The sequence below is a fragment of the Drosophila virilis genome, chromosome 3 (genome assembly GCF_030788295.1).
Source record: "Drosophila virilis strain 15010-1051.87 chromosome 3, Dvir_AGI_RSII-ME, whole genome shotgun sequence".
NCBI lineage: Eukaryota > Metazoa > Arthropoda > Insecta > Diptera > Drosophilidae > Drosophila > Drosophila virilis.
Window position 1 is genome coordinate 5,962,262 of NC_091545.1, and position 27,952 is coordinate 5,990,213.

Consider the following 27,952-nt stretch of genomic DNA (forward strand, 5'->3'; position numbering starts at 1 on the left):
TCGAGAGATATAGCAAATAAGATATGGCTGGGGCATGTCATGCGCCCGCGACTGTGAAAACATCTCAATGGCAAAAGTATCACATCATTCATAATTTCATTGCCGGGCAAGTGGGAATTGGGGAATTGGTAAATGGGAGAATCGAGTCGGCTGTGCCCAGGGGGAGGGGCAGCGAGCGGTGCGGGCATTGGGGAATTGAGTTGTTGTAGCTGGCCACGAAAATCTCTTGCCTCAAGTGTTGAATGTTTGCTCAAATAACAACAACAGCAACAACATCGGCAACAGCTACATCGAGCCACAGATCTTGAGCTCTCGATCTTGTTGTCGATCTCAGAGGCGCGGTGAAATTTGACAAATGAACCACCAAATATATATATATATATATACACATATATATATATAGATATAGGTACTGATAGCATGTGTGCCTGGCCTGAAGTGATCATTATTAATGATGACGATTTGTTGATATTTTTGTAACGTGTTGTGGCAATGGCTACGTCTGCTACTCACCCGAACCCGTTCAAATGAAATTACAAACAAGTGCAGTCCTGGCCACAAATGCCAAGTCATGCCAACCACCCGCCTGACGACGACGACGACGACGATGATGATGATGCACACAAATTGCTGTCCAGCTGCTCGGAGTGATCGCAGTCTGCTCCGCCTGCTGCTGGCCGGAAATCTTTGCATAATCTAGGCTTATAATTCAATTAATACGATGCCTTGTGCACTTAACGCCGAGCCTGAAGTGCAACACTAGAATGCTGCCACATGACTGGCAACTTGAGTGTCGAGTGGATCGCGATCTCAGAGCAAGGTCCCATACTCCCTCTGGGCTCTGGGCTACCAACGCAAACGCCGTCACACTGTCTGCTGCAGATGCCTTCAGCTACAGCTTCGTCTTCGTCTCTGACTGTGGATCTGTGCTCATGTGCACCGGAAATCGATTTCGAGTGTTGCCAAAGATCAGTTGTGGCATTAGCAAGTGTCACATTAGCGTTCAATTGCGCCATGCTCAAACGGTCTGATCACTTGGGTTAAAAGCTTGCATTCTGGCTAAGTAACAATCTTGATAAGCTTTGGCAAATATTTGATCCATTAATGAGTGGTAAAAACATGTCACATCTCTAACTGATTGCTGCTGGAATATAGGAAACTACGATCTCTAATCTAATTAACAATTGCAGCTACTAGATATTAAATAATGTATAATATTGCTATAGACTTAAACTAATCTTCCTTATTTAGGTGAAGATCATTATTTAATCGTCAAAAATAATAATCCATTTAATATTGTTATGTATCAAATCTGTTCTTCCTGCTCCAGATAAAGATTATTACTCGAAATGTATTAAAAATAATCTTCACCTATTTGTTATATTATTTCTACGATAATATTCTAAGTTTCCCTTTCCTTATATTAGACCATCGATATCGATAGCACGTAATCGATATCGATAGTTTAATAATTGGCTACCTTCAGGCTGATCTGTAATGATATATTATGCTTGTCTATTATGTTATTTATTTCCATCGATTCCAAGCTATGCTCATCTAGATAATTGTAATATGCAAATCAAATTATGTTATCGGAATCGATATTCAACAATCGAAGAGAAAAAACGTTAACACTTAATCAAATCGATAATCGAATCTATTTTAAATAACAGTCTCAAGTAGCTCCTATTTTAAATGGTTTGAGCTCAACTTTAACAAAGATTAATAAATTGTCCACACATTTTATGCCCATCGATAAATTGATAACACATTAATCGATTGTTTTTAAAAAGTGTGTTTTTCTTTGCATTATAATTGATTTCGATTCATCATTAATTGTAGTTGTTTATAATTTGTGTTAACTAAATGTTTTAGTTTAGTTTCATTTTCATTTAATCAATCTGCGTTGCTTATCAATTTCGGCTATTACAACTATGTACAAAATGCCTGGCCAGTTACATATGTATGTATATCATATATGTCTATATATAGATATTTATATATAGGTATTCTTTTTTTATACATTTAAAAAACAAGAAAATAAACAATAACAACATTTCTCATGATAGGCATATATATACTATAAATATTTTACAAAAGCCTTGGCAAGCAGCTGCATTTTTTTTTTGTATACCCTAACAACTAAAAGTTAGTTTGGAAGCAAGAGAGCGAGAGAGAGATAGAGAGGGAAAGAGAGAGAGATGGATAGTTGCTTGGATAGTTAGAGAGCAAAACACTTAACAATTAGGCATTAAACTAAATTAAATTTAAATTTCATTTAAATTAAATTAACTAAACTATGCTTAGGTTTTTTTGTTTTATGTTTTATAGGCTATGCAGGAATGTATGTGTTGTAGTATTCTGAGATGAGATATTGGATTTTGCCGACTCTATGTGGACTGGGGCGCGTTTCCGGATGCTCAAAGCATCAAACAGCTGATGGATTGTTGACGATCCTCGACGATGTGTTGAAATACTCGCAATGTTTTAACGACTTTTTTTTTAATATTTTGTTTTATGTTTTTTTTTTTTGTTTTTTTTGTTTTTGTTTTTCATTTCATATGAGCGTTTGCTGTCTGCTACGACGCTTTACATAAAATTTTGACTAGGAAAGGACGTTTTTTCGTTTTATTTTTGTTGTTGTTGTTTTTGTTGTTGTTGTTGTTGCTTAAAAGCAGCCCACAGCCAGCTGATGCACATAGCTTTAACTGATCATTGTGTTCAGTTTTTTCGTATATTTCTTTTATTGAAGCTAGCGATGAGCACGCGCTGGCGAGGACTGCTGCAGTCACACCTCGCTGGGCATACAGTGAACGCTCGAGTCCTGCGACAATTCATCCATGGAGGATTCTAAAAGGAGACATAGAGAGAGGGAGGGGAAAGAGAGAGAGCGCGCAAGAGAGAGTTATTGATTAGAACCAGCGACTTGGTGTGATTTGTTTTAAAGCTCGGCTCACCATGCGCTGGATATAGAGCCCCTTTGGTGCCATTCATATGCATGGGATTCTGTGGGTTATTCTGAAACGAGTACGTTAACTGCAGGTTAATATGACGCGCAAATGAGCTTCCTTCCGGTTCGCGTACTGCAATCAGAAATCGTTTGTCGAATAGAACTTGATTAGCAACATGGCATGGCATATTCCTTATATATATGGTATATCTATATTTATATATATGTATAAGTAGGAACTAGTTAGTAGAGCTACTTAGTTGTTTATGTCTACTTTGGGTTCGGCATGCTGCACTAATCCACTACTTACTTTTATTCTTACCAGCATGTATGTGTTTTTTCTGACGCGCACGCGAATTCTGAAACCAAACTTGCGTCACACGCTTGCTCAGACCAGTTACTGAGGCGATGCGCTCCAAATCCTGGCCATCCGGATTACTGTCAATCTGAAAGTTGGCCTGCAGCACTTGCAATTGCTCCTCGGTGAAGGTGGTGCGCACACGTTTCGTTTTACTCTTGTGATAACCATCACCATCACAGCCATCTATGGAAATCGAATCAAAGTGGAATTTCGTTTAGCTAGCAGAAGATTTACTATGGAACAACTATAGTATGGCTCGGTACGTGCCTAAGCCGCGCCGCGTCTGTCTAAAAGCATTTTGACAGTGCACCAAATTGAAAATGTCAAAAGTGTTTATAGTTTATAGCCGTGTGGCTTTATGGCCTCCACTTCTTGGTGGTCCGCGGCGCAGGGGCAACAACGACAACAACAACAACGAGAACAACAAGAACGACAATAAGAACAACCACGAGAACGACAACGAGGAGCAGAACGTGCACAGCGACATTCTGAAGCCGATCACGTCGTCTGGCGCGTCGCGGCTTTGACTCTTTATGCCTCAGTTATGACACGATTTCATCAAGAGCTCGCCCAGGAGCTGACTTGGTCACCGACTTGGCGACTACCTGGCGCTTAGTTTCCACCAAGCGTTCCAAATTGCCAACCGATTCGCCTGCAACCAAAGCGTGCTACATGTTGTTCTTTTTGTTGTTATTGTCGCCAATGCATCATGTACTTATTTGTGGCTTGGCTTTTGTTTTTTATACACTTGCATAGTGTATTCTGATTTGGACATGCAAAGTGTAATGCATGGAAAAAGACATATCAGATATATATATTTATGCTCAGGATCAACAGGTGTAAGCACTACAGGGCTGTACCTGTTCACCTGTCTGTCCGCCTCAAAGCTCTACATCGCAGATAGCCCGAAAAGTAAATATTTGAGTTTTTCCATCATTTAACATATTCGCATCAGACTCAGACTATTATAGACTTCACTCTTCAGCTAACATATCTGCCAAGCCACAAACCCATAAGAGTATTCAATCTTCGACCTTGCCTTCCTTTTATTTTCTACGCTATTTTATTATATTTGATTTTGGTTACGCTTACCGTCACTTGATGTGGTGCCACCCTCGACCGTTTCAAGATAATGAGCCTTGCAGAGCACACGGTCATCCATGAGCGCAAACTGTTCGCCGGTGGACAACTGGCGTCCACACTGATCGCAGGCAAAGCACGCCAAATGGAAAACCAAATCGCGCGCTCGTCGCACCCAGTCGGAGGCGGAGATGCCGCGACAGCATTTCGAGCACTTGGCGCCGAAATTTCTGCAATAATAATAAAGAAAATAAATTGCATGAAAAGAGAACGGAAGTTGTTGTTTATGTTTGTAAAGTTGTATTTTAAGCAGGACAATTATTTCTTTATTTATTGGGCGCGTTTAGCTAGCGTTTTGCTTACGATTGTTGCACCTTTCTGTTGGGGTTGTCTGAGGCATATTTTATTTCATAAATAATATGTTGTGCCTAAGAAATATACTCAACAATTTTGTGCTTCAAAATTTGATGCCAAGCAGCTTTGCTAGCGTTTCGCTTGGAGTTTCCGCGCGTTTGGCAAATTTCAAGCGTTTTACCTGCGTTTCACAGGCGGCTTGCTAGCGTTAATAATCGATATTAAATTCAATCTGCGTTTATGAAATATTTCGCACTACGATTCTGCAACATATGTTAAATAACTAATTGTTTTAGCTTAAGCATTGCTTTACTTTAATGTCGTCCCATGCTCTTTAGTTGCGTTTCACTTGCGTTTTGTATGCGTTTTGGATGCGTTTTCAGTGGACGTTTTCTAAGCGGAAGTTGTCGCTCTCTCGCGCCTGCGTTTTTCCAAATGAGTTGGCAACTTTGGCAACGGCTTATTGTTAGCTTTTAAGCTTATTTTTACAAGCACAACATTGTACGGCCGTTTGGCTGGGATGACTGGACCTCTGGCTCTATGACTCTGATGTCTCCATCTTCAGCGGCAACGCCAACACCAACACCAACACACCACCCCACCCCAGCCCCGTTGGCCCAGCGCCCAATGCACACTTAAAATTCTTAACTTGAAAAATAAATATTTTTACAGCATCTCACGGCGCGTTTGTTTGTTTATTTTCATTTCGTTGGCCGTCGACACCGTTTTCCGCCTGTGTGGACAGCCAAGACAGACCAAGCGACAGCGAGTACGTGTATCTGTATCTTTGTGTGTTTGTGTGCATCTGTAAGATACTTTGCTTGCAACTTGCATTTAAAGTCTGTCTGAAAGTCGCTTTCGAAGCGTTTTGGCCGCATCTTTCGACTGGTCTGTTTATCTTAGGGATTAAGTCGCAACGTTGTCGAATTGTTACAATTAACCTCAGACTCTTCTTTTATCTTTGTGATCATGTACCCCATGTACTCAAACGTGTGGGAAAATATGTGAAAAACACTTGTGCACACACACACACACACACACACAGCAGTGTTTGGGGGAAAATGCTTTGGAAATCGAACAATGATCGCATCGATTACGACATGGGAATATCTGTCGAGAAAGTGCCCAATAAAACATTAAATTAATGCCAAAATTAATGCAGGGAATCGACTATAATATCGGCTATACTATGAATATAGATATATGCCGAAGCTAAGCCAAATGTTTACCATAAAATGCGCATAAAATGCGAACAACGAATCTGGTTTGATGATGATTTTTCGTTTTGTTTTTGGCATTTGTTGAAAATATGCGTTAAGTTCTTCGATTTGTTATAGATAGTTATGGATAGATATAGCTATGACGACTCACTTGCTGTAATCGGCCTTGCAGTAGACCTGGCGTTCCCTGATGAAGCACGACTGTTGCCGGTCCAGCGGGCACATGCACATGCAACATCTGAGGCAATGGGCGTGCCACGAGCAGCCGCCAACCTCGAGAAAAAATCGATCCGAGATTGGTTCGCCGCACGCTGCGCAGGAACGCAGCTCAGTCTGAAAAAATAGCAAATAACAAGTAAGATACATATTAGATAAATATTTAGGCATCCATATATATAGAGGATTGTGTTCAGGCTGAGCGTCGAACTATCCAGCGTGAGGTCACCGGTTCAAATAAAGCAACTGAAGCGGCTTTGAGTCACTTGCATTCATTTAAACCGGGCATTATCTTCTAGCACACATTATACATACTTTTCTCAAAGAACATTGAAAGATCAGTGCACTCTGGCGCTTGACTAGCTTTAAATGTAAATTGTTTCACAGCTACAACCAACAAAGGAAAAGAAATTCAAAGAGCCAAATTTATTTGCTCGTTTGATGTGTGCTCGAAATGCCGAACCGGTTCGATGTTGTATTATTATTTTATTTTTTATTTGGAACACTGATCTTAACTCTTATCGCAGCAGCTGGTTGGCATCTTTTGTTATGCTTTCAGCTGAAATCGCTCAATAAATCTATCGAATGTGCCGTCGGCTTCTGTTTTATTTCTCGGCTGCAACATTTAACTTATTAATGTATATTAAAATTCGAAAAAGCAACAATAATCAATAACAAATAATACTAGGAAACGCCATCGTCTAATGTCGCAGACGAGTTTCTTTTGTTTTTGTTTCTGTTTCAGTTGTTGTTTTTGTTCGGATCGTAACATAAATTTAAAAATCTTATGCTAATTGTTATCATTTCAATGTAGCTGAAACTGCTTTACTAATCACATTCACATACCAAGTCGCAGTCACGATCACAGTTTGTGTCACAGTCTAAGAGAAAAACAAAACACAGCTAACTTGGCCAAAAACGAAACAATATTTATCTAATTTATTAGCCATCAATTGTGCCCCTTATACATATTCATTTTGGACTGCATGTTACTCCGTTTTAAAAGTGTTTCAAACAAATTTGATCACATTTCATATATATATATATATATAAATATATCTGGCTACCCGTATTGTTTATTTTAAATGGATTTTCTGTGTTCGCGTAATATGTCAATTTCAAACAATTTCAGCTGCAACGACACATTTTAATTTAATTTACTGCTGGGCGCGCTTAATTGTTATGTGGGGCAATATTTAAGCTGCTTCATGCAAAGCTTGATCGAAATTTAAAATATTTTAAGGAATTCTATATATGTTATGCTAAATTTCATATATTATTCCTAAATAACATTCCCCTTTAATAATATATTAGCCACGTTTACTGTATAAACACAAAATAAACATGGAATTAAGATAAGCTGAATAATATATAATAAATAATTGTAAAGCTGATTTTTAAAGCTAAATGGGTATAAATTTAAAATACTTTGAGCAAATTATAGATTAGAGAGTATAGAATATAGAGCGTATATTGAGAATAAATATATTACAAATAAAAAAGTTGTTTTTATAAACCAAAACGAATTTCGACTATATTTATTTAACAAAAATAACCAAATTAGTGAAGTCGAGTAAATAGTTTTGTTTTTATATAATCTTCGTGGAACGTAATTTTGAGACAATTGCCAACTTCTCTTTATTGTTTATACTTAATTAAATCGTCTTATGCCTTAGTTCTTGACAAAGTTTCAAACTTCAAATGCAATTAAATTTCGATTAATTTTCGTCTTTTGTCTACTTTAAAACGTTTTAATTTCTCTTGTTTTTGCTGAGCAATTTTATATATAGCATAAAATACGCAGTGTTTGACTTAAAGGCATTTAATTAATGGCCAGCGTTTTGCATATTCACAAATTCATTAAAAAATACAAAAACAAAAAAAAAAAAAAAATAGATTGTCAACGGGGAAAAAAAGCAAACCGCGACTTCAAAATTGTTTTTCCATTAATCAAAGCGGCAAAAAGCGGCAGTGAAAATAAATTTACCGCTTTTTACAAATTAATTGCTGGCGTTGGCGATGAGTTGTTGTTGCTATTGTTGTTGTTGTTGTTGTTGTTGTTAGAGCAACAATTGTTGCTACAACTGATTGTTGAGCGTTTTTTTTGCAGCAGCGGCAGCGGCAAAGGCAACGTCTGGCAGCTTGTTATTAAACTTTGGCTGACAAATTTTCAGTTAAAAGCGGCCGCCGACAAAAAGTTGCCAATGACAAAATACACAAAATAAATACAAATAGGCGCGAGACATTAACAACAATAACAACAGCAAATACAAATACAAATAATACAAAATATATAAATATATAAACAATAAGTCGGCCGTGACTAGGCCGCAGGAGGCGGCACAAGATCAAAGTGCGTCGCTCGACAGCAACTAAACCAATTAATAAAACAATAAAGTATGGCATCAAGTCGCTGAAACTAAGCGCATGTGACGCAGTTAAGGAAAAACGCCAGCCAAACAACAACAACTACAACAACAACCGAAAAACGAAAACAAACCAAAAAAGTTATTCATGACAATTTGTAGCTACTTATAAGCTGGCAACCTATGAGATACCTCTGCCGCTTGGGTAGATTTGTGCCTGGGAAATATGCCCACGTTATGGAAAATTAAATAGCCAAAAATGCCAATATGGCCACCATCAACAACAAGAAACACACACACACACACGGGCATGAGCAACATGTAGCTGCGCCTGTGTATCTCACAGATACACAACTGCCTGAGTGTGCCTGAGTGTGCCTGTGTGTGTGTGTGTGTGTGTGTAGCTATAACTACATGCTAACATGGTGGCTGCTGCTCATTTTGCTGCCGCTGCCATTTAACTTTTCAACCGCGTCGCCCGTGTGACACGTTTAATCGCGCCCTCCCCTAGCTGCCCCCGGGGCCCACGGCTCCTGGCCACAACGAGCCTGCGCGTTGACTGCCTGCCCTCCTGCCCGCCTGCCTGCCTGCCTGCCTGCCCGCTTGTCACTTTCGTTTAACTTTTCACATTGCTCGAGCGAGCGACCAGGAACCCAAAAACCAAAAAACCCCAGAAGCTGCCAGACTCGAGCTCGGGGTGTTTTTTGGGCAATTTGTTTTCCCGACGCCCGTTATGACACACACAGGCACACACACATGCAGCCAAGGCCAGACTTTGACTTGACTGGCGGTGTGTACTTCATGGATGCAGTTATTGTCGTGTTGCTGTTGTTGTCAATGTTGTTGTTCCTCCTGTTATTGTTGTTGTTGCTGTTCCTCCTGTTGTTTTTGTTGTTGTTGTTGTTGTCATGTCTATGCCCACTTTTGCAAAATATGTCTGCTGTCAGAGCGAAGTGGCATTTGGCTGGAATGTCATTTGACTGTAATTTACTTCATGCATGCTGAGGTTTTCACTGTGAGCTGCATAAATCTGTGGCCCAGCTTTGAATTTCAATAAGCCAATGCCATTGCCAATAAGGACTTCACGTAAATATTATCATTTTGTTAAGAGTTCTATATTGGGATTTTTATCAGTTTAGTTTATAAAGTTTACAGTTCACAGTTGATTTGAGTTGTCTTTGTTTGCGTTACGCTTGCAATTCGCAACAAGTTAAAGCTACGGAAAGGGATTCTATACAGCTGATAAAAAAGGGCGGTATCTTTAAGCAGCTTTTTATTAATATTTGTACTATACGATTCACTAAAACCAAATTTGGCAAACACGCTACTATCATTAGATGAGCTATGCGATCTACTTAGTTCTTTTGGTTTATTGGTTGCATGCTCGAACCTCAGGCTAGAAACATTTGCTGATAACTTAAATTGATTGGTTATAAATTATTAATATTTTATTATAAAAAAAAACCAAAATATTACTTTTATATAGTACCTTAACCCTTAATAGACATCGCAACACACAAGGAATCCTCCGATTCGAACCTTGATCAGTTTCCCCAAAGACTGCAGCACTTAGAACTAGTCCAATCTGTCGCAACTTACTTAAAACATTCACATAATACTATAATATAAATAATTTAACATAATATAGTAAGCTTTTCCTATAAACAGTTTGAAATTAATAGCGACTGCAGCTCATTATGAGGATTTTACATGATATCATCTACCAATTGATTATCATAAGAACTGAATTAAGTTGGCTAAAATGCTAAAATGGCAGCTAAAAGATTTAAAGATCTGCACATAACGAGGGTTAATATGCATAAACAAAAGATATTATTAGCAAATTTTATAGCTTACCAAACATACGCTCATCGAGAACAAAGAATTTGTAGCCGAGGGCAGTCGAAGGAACTGAAACCTAACAGAGTTCACGACGGCCATTTGATTATGAAGAACTAGATAAGCCGGGCAGCTTGTAGACATGTATTTCTCACATTTCTGCCAGCCAGTTTTTCTTTACTCTGTTTATTTTTTTAGCTGAAGTATATTATATAATGGGCATAGCTCTCGAGAGCCTTTAGATCGCTGCCTGTGCAGTCATAAAAATTCCATACACAAAACTTGCACCTTGCAACTTTTGCCTAAATGTCGTAAATAACAGGCACATAAAGAGCGAGACAAAAGGCCAGATAGAACTATAAAACAGAAATACAAATAAAAACGAAAGACATGACGCTGAAGAGTATGCAATAAAATTTACAAGCTGCCATTTAAAGCGCCCGCGAGGTGTGAGACTCGAAATAAATAATATAGATGCTAATATATCAAGGCTGCAAGCCGGCTTTCCTCCGAACCAGTTCAAATCCGGAATTAAAATTTGTTCTTTTCGTTGAACCGAACCTCAAACCAAGCCAAAGCGAAGGAAACCCGAAGCGAACCATAATTTATTGAACAATTATTAGTCTAAGCAACAAATCTTAAAGATGAAATCTAGCCCGTAACTTGTACAGGAATATATTTATGGCTTTCAATATTTTCAAAGTACAACGGGCAGCTGTTGAGTCAAAATTAAACTATTTCATTCAAGTTCTAAAAACCAAACAGAGCCGAAACCTGGTTTCAAGAAGCGTATTTAGAGGCAGGTCGCTGGTTCGATTCGCAACATCCGCCGCCTTGATAGATAGTTTCATTTGAATGTTAACAAGTTGCTCGCAACGAATCAATTGATGTGCTTTGCGACTGTCCAACACAGTAGCCAACTGAGGGGTAAACAAAGATCCCGATCGGACAATGGCAAAACAACTATATCATCTACCGCGGCCTGGCTGCACGCCCCGAAGATCGATTACCCAAAACGAAGCACTCACAATTTTCACGTCATTGCGCAAATTGAGCGATCATCAATGGGAGCAGCAGCAGCAGCACAGTTCCCGAGATTCGAGATTCGAGATCGATCGTAGAAGAAGAGGAAAACAAAAAAACAGATGACAAAAGCCCAGGGCTAAGGCTGAGCGATACTTTTGGTAGTTGACTTGTCATCTTGAGGGACAAATGCTTGGCAAGCCAAATAATGAAAATCAACAAATGTAAACAGCGTGAGAATGTTGCAGCCAGGCTCCAAGACAAAGCCGCAAACAACAATCAAACCAAGACAATCAAAAAAAAAACTGTGTGTGTGTATGCGTGTGTCGCACTTGGCCACTTGTTGCTGCGGCTATTTTGGCATATGTTTTCTTAAGGCCCTTGGGCTCTATTTAAGGCGCTTTTAAAAATTGACATCAACAGCGTTAAAAATAATAATATTAACAATCAAATAATAAACAACAAATGCAACGCCAAGCGCCAGCTAACAATGAAGGCTGTGCCAAAATATTTTATAAGAAAAATATCACAAAAAAAAAAAACAGGCCAGTTTTTTGTTGAATTTATAAACCTAAATAAAAACTAGTAAAATAAAATTCTGCCAAATAAATATTTTTCTTATCTTATAAAATAATAGATTTTTATATATATTTATTTGTATTTTTTGATCAGACTTTCGAAATGGACGCTTTTAATTAGAGCTACTTTTTTTGGCGTCGCGTTGCGTGGGATTTTGTTTAACAAAAAATAAAATATAAACATATTCAAAAAATGATAAATATTATGCCAATTTACACGTCGGCGTTTGTTTGCCGTTAAGATCAGCGACGTAGCTGATTGTTATTTAATGACTGCTCTTTATGAATGAATCTGTATCTGTATCTGGATCTGAATACGGCAGCGCGTTGGGCGGAGGGGCGCCCACGCCTTGCCATCCTCCAGATACATTTAGTATACAACACTCGTACTCTCGCATGCATCCATAAATTGGTTAAATGCTTACAAATATTTCACGCTGCGAACGAGTCTTTGAGTGTGTGTGTGTGTGTGTGTGTGTAAGTGTGAGTGTGTGTCCATTGTCTGTGACTGCGAGTATGAATATAGCTGTTGTCGCGCCCATTGATCCAATCAAATTAATGGCCGCTATAACAAGACAGACAAAAGCACAGAACAGCATCAAAAAAAAAATAAAATAAAATAAAAAGAAGAGCGCAATGCAGCCGCAGCGAAAGCTTTTCTATGGGAATACAGTGAGTGCCGGCTAAAATGGAAGATGATTAAATAACTAACACCAAGCGAATAACGAGAAGCTGAATGAACTTTAAGGAGTCACACATCTAATAGATTTCGCTTATATCTCAACAAAAAAAAGTATTAATCTTCAGTATCCGGAATTATTTCATAGGTATATACATTTGCATGAAATCTTACTCAAAATAACTCAGACTAAGATTAAAAAAAAGGGAGAGAGAGGGAGAGAGACAGAGGGGAAAATGTGTATACAATATTACAGCTAATAATTTACCATTTTCTTAATGAATTTTCCTTCTATTACTATTTCTTCGTAAATCGAATTTGTATATTTTTGCAGCTAGCCTTTGTACGTTTAGCCGGGTGTTCACTGTACTTTGGATGGGCAGCACTTTGCGCTCGTTGTTGCAACGTTGGGACGTTGTCCTGCTGCGAGTCAGCAAACTTAATTACCGCTTTATGTCAATGGCCCAACATGTTTTTGCTAAATTTATCAGCGTTATTAAATTTTATCACTGGCGACAAAATGTGCATATGCCATTCAATTTTCACAACATATTCACACATCACACGCACACCCAACACACACACACACACACACACACACACATACGCATGCAGTCACATAGATACACACACACATAGAAAGATACATTTACAGTTGCCAGCTCGAGCACTTCTCCCGGCAGGTTCGGCATTTGCGGCTGTGGACACAGGCACCGCGCGCTTTTGGCCTAGGCAAATATTATGATGGGGTTTCGAGGGAGCTTTATAAGGTACACAGCCACGGAGTGGAAGAGAGACAGAGAGAGGGGCAGAGTGGAGTGGATGTACAAGAGATGGCACGCACATGGCGGATTAGCTGGACGCCGCTTATTGTTGGCGTAACATCGTAAAATATTTTACGGCCAATAGGCCCAGCGAGCTGCCAACGTTTTAATGGCCAAATACGCTTTCTCAGCTGCCCGTGCATTGTGTCTGTCTGCTAAATAGCCCCTCCAACCCCTAACCACCTCCACTGCCAACCGCCCAACAAATTGGCAATTGCATGCCGCATGCATTTCCATTACCAAAACAATTAAAACAACAATTTGTTAGTCAAGTTTTCAGCCTGTCCACTCAACAAGTGTTGTTCACAAATATTTATATATAAAGATGTTTTTTTTTTTGCAACAATAAATAAAGCAACATAATTAAAATGCCTGCGACTGAACAAATTCTGTGGGCATATAGTATATTTAAATTGTTTTGGAGTTCGGAGTCGATGACGAAGTCCCTCTTGGCCGGGGTCCCACAATTTTTAATGGTCATATTGTTGGGTACGACGGTGTGTTGACAAGTTATTACCCCGATCAGTCGACGACTTAAAATGTCGCACTTTATTACACTACAAAACACAAAATTTAACTCAACGCGACTCAACTCAATTCCGCAGCAGCATCAACTGTGTGAGATCTCAACGATCTTTGTTCTGTGTGTGCCTGGTTGTGTGTGTGTGTGAGTGTGTGTGTGCGAAGGGGTTTGGGGGCAAGATTCAACCGGCAACTGGCAGCAGGCAACGCGGGGAACCGAAAGACCGTTGACTGCTTGTGTTTTACAGCCGCCATAAGCAATGTTGTTGTTGTTGTTGTTGTTGTTCCTGTTTTTGTTGTTGTTGTTGGCAAACATTGGGCTTTGTGTGTGCGCTCCCAGACGCGTTTTATTATAACTGTGGCTCGCCCCATACGAAATAAATTTCATTTTAATACTTTCTTCGTTTTAGTTTTTGTATATTTTATTGGACTACGAGTGGAACGTTTGCTTGCCACCAAAAAAAAAAAAAAAAAAAAAACATCGAAAAAAAAGTCAAAAAGTGATTTGCATACACGATCGTTCTCACGTTTTTCCCACCAAGATAATCCACAGCAGCCACACACACACACATGCACACTTACAATAATCCCCCCTAAGAAAGAAAAAAAAGAGAAGCCACTTGATAGATCGCTCGGATCGTATCGTATCGTATTGTATCGTATCGCTTGCAGCCAATACCGTTTTTGGGAGCTGCCGTTGGGGATGCTGCCATTTCCATTGCCCATAAACATAAACAGGTGGCAATATTCATTTGCATAGACAACGTTTTCATATTAAATTTCAAAGCGTTCGACAACGACATTCCGTGCCGTTCCACACCCCCCCGCCGGTCAGCGCCCCCGCGCGCTCTCGGTGGCAACACCAACAAAAAAAAAAAAAAATAAATTGTTATTTCGATTTGACCATGTCTATATGTCTGAAATGTTGTTCTAGCCCACTTAAAGTAGCCCTACTTTTGGGTTTGTTTTTTTTTTTTTTTTTGTTTTGTTTCTTTCTCTCAAGTCACAAACGGATTCGAGAACTTGTTTTGATCATTTGCGACCGCAACAGCTGCCGCTGGAGGGTTCCCGAAAATCATAAAAAATAAGAAGGAAAAAAAACTGTGAGCTTATAAATCGATAAGCTACATTTTATGTTTATGTTTTACTTTTTATTCTGCGCCAGGTTCAAAGTTCCAAGCTTTTAAATGAGCTATAATCTGCTTTATTTGCATAGAAAACTTGTCCATTAAAATCATATTTCTTTACGAAAGTTTCAATTTTCGTTTTGTTGCAATTTGCTTACAACAAAAAGAAGAAGAATTTCCATAAATTTACGCTAATATTTAAATATTATTTCATTTTTTTTATTGTGTATATTTTTTATTATACTTTTTTATTGCTGTATAAATTGTTGTATTTAAGAAACTTGCATTTAATATTTAAATTGCAAATGTATCTATATAGCTGTCTCTCTCCCTCTCACTCTCTCTCTCTCTGTCTCTCTCTCTGCGTTTTATGATCAGCTTGAATAAAATTCTCAGCTCCATGGCAAACATTTCAAGTGCCATTTTTTATTGCCTCTCATTACTTATTTTTTTATCGCTTATCTTGAGCAAACGTCAAACGGCAGTTGTGCAAACAGCTGAGAGAGCGCGAGAGAGTGAGCGAGCGAGCGAGAGAGACTGAGATGGAGAGAAAAGGTGATAGAGGGAGCGGGTACCGGTATAAGCCAGCTCTTGCTGTTCTGTCAGCCAGCACAATCGCTAATAAATCGCTTCTAAATCGCCCGCAAGTATCTAACAATTTCTAACTATACCCTACCCAGAGGGTATACCAACTGGCACGTTCAGTTTGTCTGGCAAAGGGTGTATAACATTATAAAAGTTAGTTAATCATAGCTAATTTTCTTAATTAATTAGTTCAGGCCCAGGCATATACTAAAAACTTCATTTCAAACATATTTCTATTAATGAATTATCTTCATTATTATTTTAGGTTTTCAATATCAAATATGTCAAAAACCAATTACAAAAAAAAAGAACAAAATAAAGTTTAATAATGCTAAAGGGTGAGAGGCTTATATATATTTCAAAACTATTTACCTGTCCTATAATTATGACCTTCGCACGCGCCTGAGCTTCAAAGTCGGATTATTCAGCTGCCTGCTTGACTGGGTGACCTAGCTAACTCATCCACCCCATTCACTGCTGCTACAGGGCATTCTCAACAGTTGATTTTTCGATTCCCTTTCTGACGCTCATCCTTAAACGTTTCAATTGCAATTAACACGCCGCTTAAAAAATCATTTGTTTTCATATTATGTGAGGGTGTCCAAGCATTAGCATATGAAAGGGAAGCTCCGAGCAGATTTAAGAGTAAATTCGCTTCGGCTTATCATATATTCCGGTTTTTTGCACAGTAATATTATTATTATTTTTTTTATGATTGTCGAATTTTTGAGGCATTCATCATGCCGCACGATGAGTCGAGTATCTGCGAATTGGCTGTAGCCGAAAACTGTAGCTGAAAATGAATCTGAATGCCCTTTTGTCTTTTCGTCAACATGTCGCAGCCACACAGAACATCAATAAGTCGACGACTGTCTCTTTTTTTTACAGCTCAGCGTTTGCATTGTGTAAAGTTGAGTTTTTTGTATAATTTTTGTTTTTTATTGAGCAGCGACCACAATTAATTAGTTAAATCTACATTTTGCATAAATTAATAATAATATTTTAATATTTGCTTTCGGTTTGGTAGTCGCTTTTGTTGCTGCTGTTGTTGTTGTTGTTGTTCGGCACACAAAAATCGCGTCTTTTATTTTGAATGGAAATCTGAAGTTCGTCTATGTTTATGTTTAAACAATAAATCAAGTTTGAGGTTCAGCAGCAAATGAATTTATGCTGCTTCTGCTCTGTATGTTTAATTTATTTAGAAGCTGGCTAAAACGACTTTGAAATATTTCTGGCGGCAATTTGAAATAAAAAACAAAACGAGTTCAATTTCTCATCGAGCTACTGTGCTAGATAATATCTACATATATATAGAGTCTAAACGGGCAAGTTCTAGAAAGCTGCAATTTACCAATAGGGAGGGAGAGGTCGCTGCTTCAAAACAAGCAGCCAATTTCTGATTATGCACAAGGACTTTAGCAACAGGTAGAAAAAGTCTAGCAGAAGACATCTTTAGCCAAAGCTCTGCTTGAGCATTTGTTGCCTTGTAAACGCTTTTGCCAAATTGTCAAACAATTAAATAGCAATATTTTCACACACACAGAGAGAGTGCATAAAGGAAAAATGGCTATGGAAAACTAATGACAAAATCGACAAGAGGCAAACATTTATTTTGCCAAACGATGAAAGTTTGTCCAGAATGTAAAATAAAATCGAATAGTTTGTCGTTAGGGATTGTTAGGAACAGGCACAGGAGCAGGGGCAGGGGCAGAGAACAGTCAGGGCAAGGGGGGTAGCAGGAGGGGTTGGCAGCAACATTTAGGGGCGGATTTTCCTGGCTTTCCACTCGAGCCGCACATTGACAGGCGACAATGCGTAGATAGCAGTTGCAATGATTTGTGGCATTTTACAATTTTATTTGCCGCCGTTGGGCGTCGAGCCCCTTTTTATTTTATTTTATATATATATAGAGAGATAATTGTATGTGTGTGTGTGTTTTTCGTTGTGCCCATGCATCATTTGTAAGCCAACTAAGCGTCCTTTAAGGACTATTTTGCGGATGCACTCGAGAAACAATGCCGCAGAGACCTCAAGCACATGCACTTCGGAGCGATTCACATTTTTCTATTGTGCGGTCGCCCGTTTTGTTGCCTCTTGCCGGCTGGCGTCTGGCATTTGATTTTCATTTTGGGATTTTTCACATTTACCTGCTAAAAATGCAGCCCGTGACTTCGACACGTTGCGCACAGAAGAGAGAGAGGGAGAGAGAGGGAGAGCTATACAAATTGCAGGCGCGCATGCGCAACCCAGCGCAGGATCTGGAACTGACCACTGGATGCATGTTTGCCACTCGAGTTTCTGTTTCTGTTTCTTTTGTCTCTCGGATAAACAAAGGTGTGATATTTGTTTGTCTTTTGTGCCTGATCGGGGCAATTGGCTCAAGTCAAGATGCATTTTTGGCCTTCTTCTCTTCTCTACGCTTCTTTTTGGCTATTGTTCCGGTGCCGGGCGTAGACTTCTTGTCAGCATTGTCACGCCACGCCACAGTTGTCAATTAGACATTAGTTTGCCGCCCGGACATTGTTGCCAATCCAATTATGTGCCACGAGAAATCTGTGGGCAAGCCGCTTGACCAAGCAGCTGCCCGCTCAAAGTTGTCATCCGAAACGTGCTCGAGAAACTGGCACGCGTTGTGCTGCATTTTCAGCCGCAGATTTACGCACTGAATGCACCTTTTGTAGTTTAAGTAGATGTTGTAATAAGCACATAATGCACATTCAGGCAATAGGACAGTAAAATCTTATCACTGTAAGAAAATTAATGAGACTATTCTGACTTGAATGGTGTTAGTCAATCTTAAGATCTTGCTTTCTGTTCAAAAGGTGACAACCCTGCAACCTAACTACGAGGTGAATCCTGTGTATTACTTCACTTTATTAATATTTGTGTTTAACCCCTTTCATTGTTTATACCCCTTAATTGTAAATACTTTAAAGCAACTACCATAGCAGCTACCAGAAGTTTTATCCCAGTATTTCACTTGGTAACGATCAGAAGACGATGATCGCTTCCAGCGCATATTAAAATTAATACCTGTAATTAACAGATCTAATATATCTCTAAGCACACTAATAAAATCCCATTTAAACAATACTAAGTTGTTAGCTCCAAAACTTTAAGCTATTCAAGCATTACCTTATAACATTTTAAATCAGTCTTCAAGCAGTATCACAATTCAATAGCTCATAGAATGTTTAAGCCTAGGTTTATATATGATTTGTGAATCGCAGCCTTATTTAATCCAACCCAACTTAACTTAGCCTAACTCCAAGCCAAACCCAAACCAAACGCACCTCGCAGTTTTTATTAGCTTATCAGGAATTCGCCGTATCCGGAATGCGTTAAGTGACAGCTTTAGTATCAAATAATATATAGGACATATATGTTTGAATAGGATTGCAATAGGATTAAATCCATATAAGAATAAATAATTTGCCTAATGCTGACTCATGCCGAAATACCAGATTTTATAAGTCAAATATTAAATTTGATGCAGTGCAAAGAATTTGCCGCAACTGGAAGTGCCCCAAGTGACATATTGAAGACAAATTGTTTAAGTTGAAGCCAAAGTCAAGATCGTTCAGATGCCAAGTTAATTATAGCTTATCGCATAGTTCTCAATTAAGGAAAACATGCTGCGTGCTGTTGGGATTTTTTTTATGTTCATATTTTTTTTTTTTTTTTTTTTTTGGGAGGCGTTAACAACTTTTTAGTCTGCCTCGATGCTGAGATTTTTTTTTTTGTATACATTTTTTTAATTTCCTAGTGAATTATTAATGAAAACTCATTTATTGAAATATGTATATTTTATAGTTGCTTTGCACACATTCGACATTTAAGCGCTTCAGTATTTATGCCTTTTCTCCAGCTCTTTCTCGACAAAATAAAAAATAGAAAAAAAAAAAAATAGATATATATAAAAAACACATTTATTGAATATTCATAAGCTGCGCTCTGTGGCGTCATAGCTCTGGGTTCTCGCGTTGGGTTGGGCGGAGGGGAATCTATACAACTGGGGCGGGTCAAGATCGATGATGTCAAGTTAGAAAAGGGTCTTAGGCCCGGCTTCATTCTTGTCCAGTTGCGGCTTAGAACTGTTGACATTTGATTTGAAGCCGTGTTGTAAGCGCTGCCGCGGCTGCTGCGGCTTTTTCTCTAAGATCTCCCGCTGTGCATATTGACAGTTATTAAAGGCCTGGCCAATAGAGCATATAGCATAGACTAACCATAGTATTTATTTAGCCGCATGCGCTCATCTGCTCGAATTGGTTTTACGTGGGCTTCGCTTAGGCCTGGCTCAATTATTGGCTAAGCTGCGGCAGCTTGCCACCAAAAATGTGAAAAACTTTGTTCAAATTTATAACACATTTTGACCTTTTTTGTGGCGGCCCAATAAGCGTCAGCACCTTGTCTAATTTGCTATGGTAATGAAAATTATGTTTATGGACAAAGCCATGCAAAATACAAAAAACAAAAAAAAAAAAAAACTAAAATTTATATAAAATATATGTATGATAAAAAAATGTTGAAGCATAAATCATGTCGATCGACGCTGCGACTGCGAAAGAGCCAACTCATGGCTGTTCCATGTCCAATATTTAACATTTTACATTACATTATATTCCATTGAATCCTGTGGGTGGCTCAGCACTTGCGTCAGAGTTCACACAAAGCGCACAGCGGGTGGCACTCAAAAAATGAAAAAAGAACACACACAATAACAACACTTCAATACACTCCAAAAAATAAGGCTCACCAAACTGTCAAAACATTTCTGACACATTGAATCTATTTATCAAATTTAGCAAACATAAATTCTACTTTTTAATAAGTTTACTTTTCGAAAATATTTTTGAATTTGTTAACACACTATTTCTTTAAGAAAATATTTTCTACCTTACGAACCTTTTATTTCAGCAAATATTTCTAAATATTCAAAATAAAATACAAACTTGCTGACTATATTTTGACTTTGATTCTGACTATATAGTTAAGAAAATCTTTTTAAATTTTAGAAAACTTAAACCATTAAAAATAAATCGTATTATTATGAAATGACAATCAGACATAATTTTTATAAGGAAAAAGGAAAATTCAGTAGCAGAGCCTTCATTTCCTTTTGAAATGCGATTTTATGAATTCCAGGCAGACTTCATGCTGTTTTTTTTTTTTCGTGTGTAACTGAGTTACGGCACATCTTCCACGTAAAATTCGATTAAACGCTTGGCAGTTGAAAAAATGTATAAAAATTACTTTGGCAAGTTTTGAATGAACATTTGAATTCGAGCGATGTCATGAGCCTGAAAGGCCCACAAGTTTTAGAAATTAAAAACGTTAGCTAATGATAAACGCGCCTATGAAAAGATGCTCCGAGTGCAGGCTGGCCAGCCCCTCTTTAGGCCTCAATAACCCCCCGTTCAACCGCTTCCATAATTCAACGTGTGGGTTTGACATGGTCGTCATATTCGAATACAAATCCGTGTTGCCATATCACAATGCCCCATGTTGCACCCCATGGCGCGATTTGTGGTGCTTTTAATATTCACCGACTCGCGGGCGTCTGTCGTCTTGTCTGTTTTGAAAACTCATCGTTTTCCAAAGTTATTAGTACGGTTTTGTCCAGCAAAGCTGTTTTGGCTCCGAATTTGCCCCATTGCCCATTGTTTTAGATATAGCACAGCTCGAGTCCCCCTTCCCACCCCTTCGCGCCACTTCTCATCCTGCCTGTTACTTTATGCCGCCTGTTGCGTCCCAGCGGGTTTTTGGTTCAATATCTATTCAACACATTTTGTAGGTCAACCGAAAAGGTCTTACATGCGCATCAATTAAAAGAGTTATAAGGAAAGGCAATATACATTTTACATTTACGATGAATATGCGTGGGCGTCAATGGAAAATACTATGAAGGAAAATAGTTCAAAGCATTTTGAAAGCTACGAATTTTGGTTTTATCTTAGACTAATATCATCAGGCACAAATCATTTCATTTAATCTATAAGACAGGATTACAAATTAGTTATTTCTACAATTTGATATTAAGCTGCAAAAATAACTACCTATTTAATTGTTTTCAAAAGATCCGTCAGCTAGATTTTCAACTAGATCGTTAAGTATGTTATATATCAATGCAAAATTAATGAAATACACTGATTTTGTTTCGAATATTGAATTATATATATAATGTTAAATATGGTTATTCAAAGGTTGGATGTGGTAATATATCAGCCAAGCTCTTTTACAAGTAAGATTTTTAACCTTAGCCTACATAAATATTAAAGGATTTTGTTTTATTTAAAAACTGTTTTTCTTTCGTTCGAATCCTAAGTTATATGGATCTGTAATTTAGCCAAGATCTGTTGTCACTAATACTCTTTTTCATATTACTTTTATATTATTTAAGATTTGCTAATATATTTAATTCAATAATTGAACCTATCTATTTATCTATCTTGCTATGTATCTTTCGTATCTTTAAATTATAAGTTGATTATTTAAGTGAAACATATAAAGTATCTTATATGTATCTAATTTTGGGGTTTCAATCAACTAATATTTCAATAAGATAACCCAGCCCATAGCTGTATTATGCCCCTTATGAAATGTGTAACCAAATTCTTCTATCTATTTGCGATGCATCTAGCATGTGCTATATCTTAGCAAGATCGTACTATAATCAAGAACTATGGCTCAAAGGCTCGCTTGAAATATGTTCAGCAAAAATGAACTCAATGCTCTTCGCATATCTATAAAGATCCATTCCCCGTATTCTGATAATCACTTAAATATAGGCTAAAGCTTACCTTCATTTTAATTGCCTCCACAATTTTGGCGATTTTTAATCCAAGTCTTTTGCACAAAAATTATTTAGCCAGCTTTATGTTTATATTTTGTTATTTTTTTTTTTCGATCTATAAATGCAGATCGGAGCGAAAATGTTTTGACAACTTGATCAGTTGGTCAAGCGACCAACAAATGACAACAAATGCATGCGAATTGATTGAGTATATAGATGAGTGTATGAATGTGAATATATATCTATATATATATGTTTATCTGAATACTCATGTGCAAAAACCTAGGTGAATTTGCAAATAATTAACGGCAACACTTTTTTATTGATTAGCACATATGAAATTTTGAATAATTGTTCACTGGATTTAAAACTTTTGCTTTTCTCAATTTGAATTGCGATTTCCTTTTTGTTTCTTTGCTATTTTAATATTTTAGATATTTTTGTATTGTGATTTGATTTGAACGCTTTATTTTTTACCGACGCTAAAACTCGCAACGGGCCGCCTTATCAAACGGCGCGAACGCGTGGCGCGATAACAGACGCCAGTTGGGCTGCGGATTGTAAGACGGACGAACAGTACGAACTGCGGCTTTCAGTCGAGCTGTTGCTGCTTTAACTGTTGTTATTGTTGCTGTTGTTGTTGTTGTTGTTCTTGCTGTTGTTGCTGACGGACAACGACGAGCGGCTGCGGCAGCTCACGAGCGACACACGTTGTTACAGCTGCGAGGCCAGTGCATAAACTGCCGGCGCTCTAGCCTCATGGGCCATGGCTCAGCATGGATGTGACGACGACGACGACGACGACGACGACGACGGCGACGACAACGACCCGGTTTCGAGAGTGGTAGCAGCATAATGCAAACACACACACACACACACACACACACACACATGCACGCACACACCACCACCAGCAGCAGCGCAAGTCGAGCAATAAAACCCGCTCAACTGGTTTGGGTCCGCTCGTCTTGCTGCTTGTCTGTTGATTGGTTGCCATGGCGGCCGCTCAATGGGCCACGCCCATCCGCTAGCTGAGCACACGCGGAACGAGTTTCGCCCAGCGTGTCCCCCATTTTGAGTGAGATTATTGCCGCACGCACCACCAGCCGGCCAATTGAGTGCGCCGGCGCGTGCCAGCCCAAGAGAGCGCCGCCGCCGCCGCCGCAAACTGAGCCAAAACTTACGCTTGAGCCTCTTCATCTGGAGTTGAGTCTGTGCGGCTGTTGGCCATTGGGTGATGTGGGTGGATATGTTGATGCCGTCTCCGCGCTTCACTGCAGCAGCGGAAATGTAGCTAGAGCTGTAGCGGCAGCAGCGCACTTGACTTTTTTGGGGTCAAACCGCTTGACGGCATCAAAAAGTCTGCCAGTTGACAGTTTTTGCCAACATATTTTCATTTGGGCGACGCTGGCATCTCGGCATCGTGTTGAGGCAGCTCTCCAGCTATGCAATATGGGCCGGAAGTGCCCGAAGAGCAGCGAGTAGCTATTTAAATTTTAAAGATTCAACGACACACATTTCAATTCTGTTGAATTTGCGCCAAGTTGAAGCTAACTGAATGAACTAAATGCTATTGGAATAATTCTTATTGGTAAATCTTGAGCAGCAACTTGAATATCCTTTGCATAAAAATACGAGAAAGGACTTATTAAAAAAGCGTATTTCCTTTAAGCCCCAAAAAAATCACGTGCATAGATTTAAGCTTTCATTCACTTGGATTTTAACAATTGCTTCCTAATAGAGCCTCTAGAATGTGCTAATAAGATTTGCGAAAAGCCTAGACATATAAAAATAAACTTATTTTGAACTGAATTAGATTGAAATGTCACGAAAAAATAACTAAAATTAAAGGCAAAAACTTAATTTTCACCTAAGTCGGCTCGGAACCAAATCGCTTTGATGTCGAAATTCCAATTTAATTAGCCAAAACTAGCCGAACCGAAAAACGAACGAGATCAAATTAAAGTTTTGACCATGGCTTTTAAAAAAATATCCGTCATTAAAGCTTCCCTTAAGCCATCCTGATTGGGTGGAGCCGGAAAGCATAACTTACTTTGTTACCATTTTTGGTATATGAGATAATTTAGCCCGCATTTTGTAAATGAAAATATATAGTGCTTACAATATTTTCAGTACATCGGGCAATTCCAAATTAAAAACTAAATTGTTGCATTAAAATTTAAAAAATACACGAACCAAAAGCTAGCTACTCGAAAGGAATCTTTAGGTTATTCTATGGTTCAAAATTTAAGCCGCAATCATAAGTTTTCGCGCTTGCAGCCCTGGTATAAATATATGCATTAATACATAAACATATTTTACCCTATCAATACCCAACACTGACACAACTTATGTACACATGGACAGTTCGTTAAACATTCCCCACCTTATCTGTTCAACTAGCAGCGCCTCAAGCGCTCTGCCCCACACTCACTCTTTCGACCCCTCTCTATCACTCTCTCTCTCTCTCTCTCTGCCTCTCCCTCGGCACTTTGCTTTTTTCTGCCTATTGGTTTCACACTGTCCAACACTTAAAGCCGCTTCGCATTCAATTGGCATTTAGCTGCCGCCATCATCAGCCTCTGAACTCCATCAGCCTCCGCCTCCATCTCCGCTGTTGCAGCCGCGCCCCTTCGCTGCCAGCGATCAACCTTCATGTTGCGCTCACGTTATTTAAGGATTATCATCATTTTATGCTGCCTTGCAATGCCTTTTTTGCAGGATTAAATGCTGCCTGCCTGCCTGCCGTCTGTTGACAGGCTCACAGACTTCCCCCACACACACACACTTGCTTCCTCTCTCTATCTCTCTCTCTGTCTCTTTTCCTTTTGCCAGCTTTTGAATTGATTGCATTGCACTTTTTTTGTGTTGTTGTTGTTGCATAGTTGGCGCTGCCGCCCCCTGCCCTACAGCTCAGACTACAAAGTGATTTTTATGGCTTTTCGCTGCATGCGAGTATGTGTGCGTGTGTCTGTGTGTGTAGTGTATGCAAATGTTTGACTATGTGTGTGTGTGTGTGTGTGTGTGTGAGTGCACTTTGATGTCTCCGCATTACAAAGGCGGCACTTTAATGCAGCCCATATATCACGAGCGCAAAGCTTGACAGCGACGTCAGTGTAGAAAGCTTTAACACGCATACGCCCCGTGGGGCAGATACACACACACATATATACGTGTATGTGTGCACACATTTATACACATACGAGTTAGCCGCTGCGCTTATCGGGCAAGTGTCTTGGCCAACCTTTCACTGCGCCTTATCCTTTGGGCCATCTGCGCATCGCCGCACAAATAACTTCATTCGGAGCCACCAAATTGATTAACAGTAGCCCCCGCCCAGCCACTGGCCGTGTTTGGCTGTCAACGCGCTTCCCGGAATGCCTTCCATTTACATGCCATAATTTTTAAATGTCACCAGTTTACAAAAGCGTTGACCATTTGATTTTGGCCGCAATAGCAGCCGCAGTCGCAGCCGCAGCCGTCGCATCTTCTTCTGGGCCATTGTTAGGTTGGCTTGGTGAAACAGGTTGCCTAGTAGTTGGCGGCTACCTGGACGCAATCGAACCCTAAATGAACTCATCCCTTTTTCTAATACTATTTTCTTCTTCTTCTTGTTTTTCGTTTAGGCCCCTTAGACGATATCATATTTATTTGGCTCTTTATTGAGCTGCAACCTGTCGCTGCGTTTGGGTTGCGAGCTGGCAGATTTATGGGCCGCTCAGAATGTGGTCGTCTCCACTAGATGATGGCCCTGCCAAGATAGGAGCATGCGGTTCCATTCCTAGTTGCGTTTAACGAAAATTTCAGGGTAATTTGTTGTCCGAGTAGAAAAACTGTTGGTGGCATATAAGCCATATATATACATGTATATTCGGGGTTTTCCTGCTGTTCTTTGTTGTCTCTCGTTTTTTTTTTTTGTGTGGCTCACTCGCGCGTGTTATGAAGACCTCAAAGGTCCTGTGCAACTATGCCCAGGCCTTGTGGAACCTGCCCAAAATAATGCCCATAAATTCCCCTACATTGGGTCGCAACAATGTTTGCATACGCACATCTACATGTATCTTATCTTTTTTTTATATATATATATATATTTTCTATTTGCTTGAACTGTTTTTATGACCTCAATGTTAACATGTGCCCAGTGTGGACTCTATAAATGGCCGACACTCATAAGCTTGAGGGCGTCCAATGCGTTTTCATTAACAATAAATCATGCAGACAAATTGTCCTGTTTACCCAGCCATAATTTATGGTTATTGTTTAACTCTTAAGAGTTGCTATTCGAGGTGTTTAGCAAAAGTCTACCCCATATTAGTGTCTGTACTTACCTTTACTAATATCCCATTTAGAGTCTTGTCAAAATACTTGGCTCCTCGATTTCTGGCCAATAGACATTTGTTGGGTTTTGGTGACAGATTTCCGAATTTTCCTCTATATCCCGAATACATACAAATAAAATAAAATAAAAATACATAAAACAACATTTTCAAAACCAAATACATATGTTTAAATACTTTCAATGTACCAAATTTTCGAAAATATTAATTTGTAATCGAAAATTTCGGAATACAACAAAAATAAAATTAAATGTCTTTAAGCTACAATAACTTTTTCAAAACTAAACAATTAGAAAATATTTTGAATATTGGAAAATCAAGTTTTTTTTAATATATAAAAATGTTATCGAAAATTCTAATAGAAAAAATTTCTTTTTTAGTTGCTATTGAAATATTATTGGAATAAAAATGAGTGTAAATTAAATTAAGCAAATTAATTAAAATAATAAATACCTGAGTTTCTCCTTATCCTTATCCATTGTCCCAACTTTCAGCTAATTAAACTCTCTTAAGTTTTGTTGTTTTTTTTTTTTTGTTTTGTTTTGTTTTTGCCTTATACATTATGTATATATATATTTGTAATAACTCTCTAGTGTATATATATAAATTAAAATAAATAAATACATTTTATTTATTTTGTTTTATCATCATAATTATCATTATCGTAATGCTCGTCGGTAAAAACTCCGTTTGTCTTTATCTCATTTTATCAATATTACGAGTACTTTGCGTGCGATTTGTTGTTCGAATTTTGTTCTTTTGTTTTTTTTTTCTTTTTGTCGCATTTTTTGTTGTAAAATTATAATTACGATGCGTTTTACCATTAGATTAATCATGATGTAATAATAATATTGTATAACATATTCCCCTCGAGGGTTCTCATATCATTTTATTTTGTGTGTGTTTTTTTTTTTTCTGTTATTTTTTATTTCTCTGTTTTATTTCCCATATTCTATGCCCAATCTTGTATCTGGTTATTCCCGCGCTCTCAGCTCTCTCCACTCAACTCTCGCGCTCTCGTAGACCTTCTCTAACTCTCCCTCTCCCTCTCTTGGTATAACGACAACCTCAACTTTACGCTCAACATTATTTTTGTTT

The 27,952-nt window shown here is 38.6% G+C and overlaps 1 protein-coding gene across 7 annotated transcripts; it reads right to left on the reverse strand.

Moving 5' to 3' along the window:
• Nucleotides 1-1,779: 1,779 nt before the first annotated feature.
• Nucleotides 1,780-27,639, reverse strand: Awh (LIM/homeobox protein arrowhead). 7 transcript variants are annotated; one of them, XM_032434767.2, is made up of 7 exons: nucleotides 27,308-27,639; nucleotides 26,846-26,948; nucleotides 6,117-6,298; nucleotides 4,404-4,621; nucleotides 3,273-3,494; nucleotides 2,958-3,083; nucleotides 1,780-2,850 (listed from the first exon to the last, which is right to left on the reverse strand). In XM_032434767.2, the coding sequence occupies exons 1-7, from the start codon at nucleotides 27,331-27,333 to the stop codon at nucleotides 2,789-2,791; spliced, it is 939 nt and encodes a 312-aa protein (XP_032290658.1). In that variant the 5' UTR covers nucleotides 27,334-27,639; the 3' UTR covers nucleotides 1,780-2,788. The 7 variants fall into 7 exon arrangements, with proteins under 7 accessions (XP_032290658.1, XP_002046559.3, XP_070064795.1 ...); XM_002046523.4 differs by having other exon boundaries at nucleotides 3,261-3,494; XM_070208694.1 differs by lacking the exon at nucleotides 27,308-27,639 and having other exon boundaries at nucleotides 3,261-3,494; nucleotides 26,846-26,991.
• Between the last annotated feature and the right edge of the window lie 313 nt (nucleotides 27,640-27,952).

What these genes read in the sequence shown, in the direction of transcription:
- Awh (XM_002046523.4), bottom strand. Translation starts at nt 27,333, where the DNA reads ATGGATAAGGATAAGGAGAAACTCAG. An exon ending in AAGGATAAGGAGAAACTCAG is followed by an intron (nt 26,949 to 27,307) that starts GTATTTATTATT and finishes TTCGGGATATAG; the next exon opens with AGGAAAATTCGGAAATCTGT. An exon ending in GGCTCTATATCCAGCGCATG is followed by an intron (nt 2,851 to 2,957) that starts GTGAGCCGAGCT and finishes GTCTCCTTTTAG; the next exon opens with AATCCTCCATGGATGAATTG.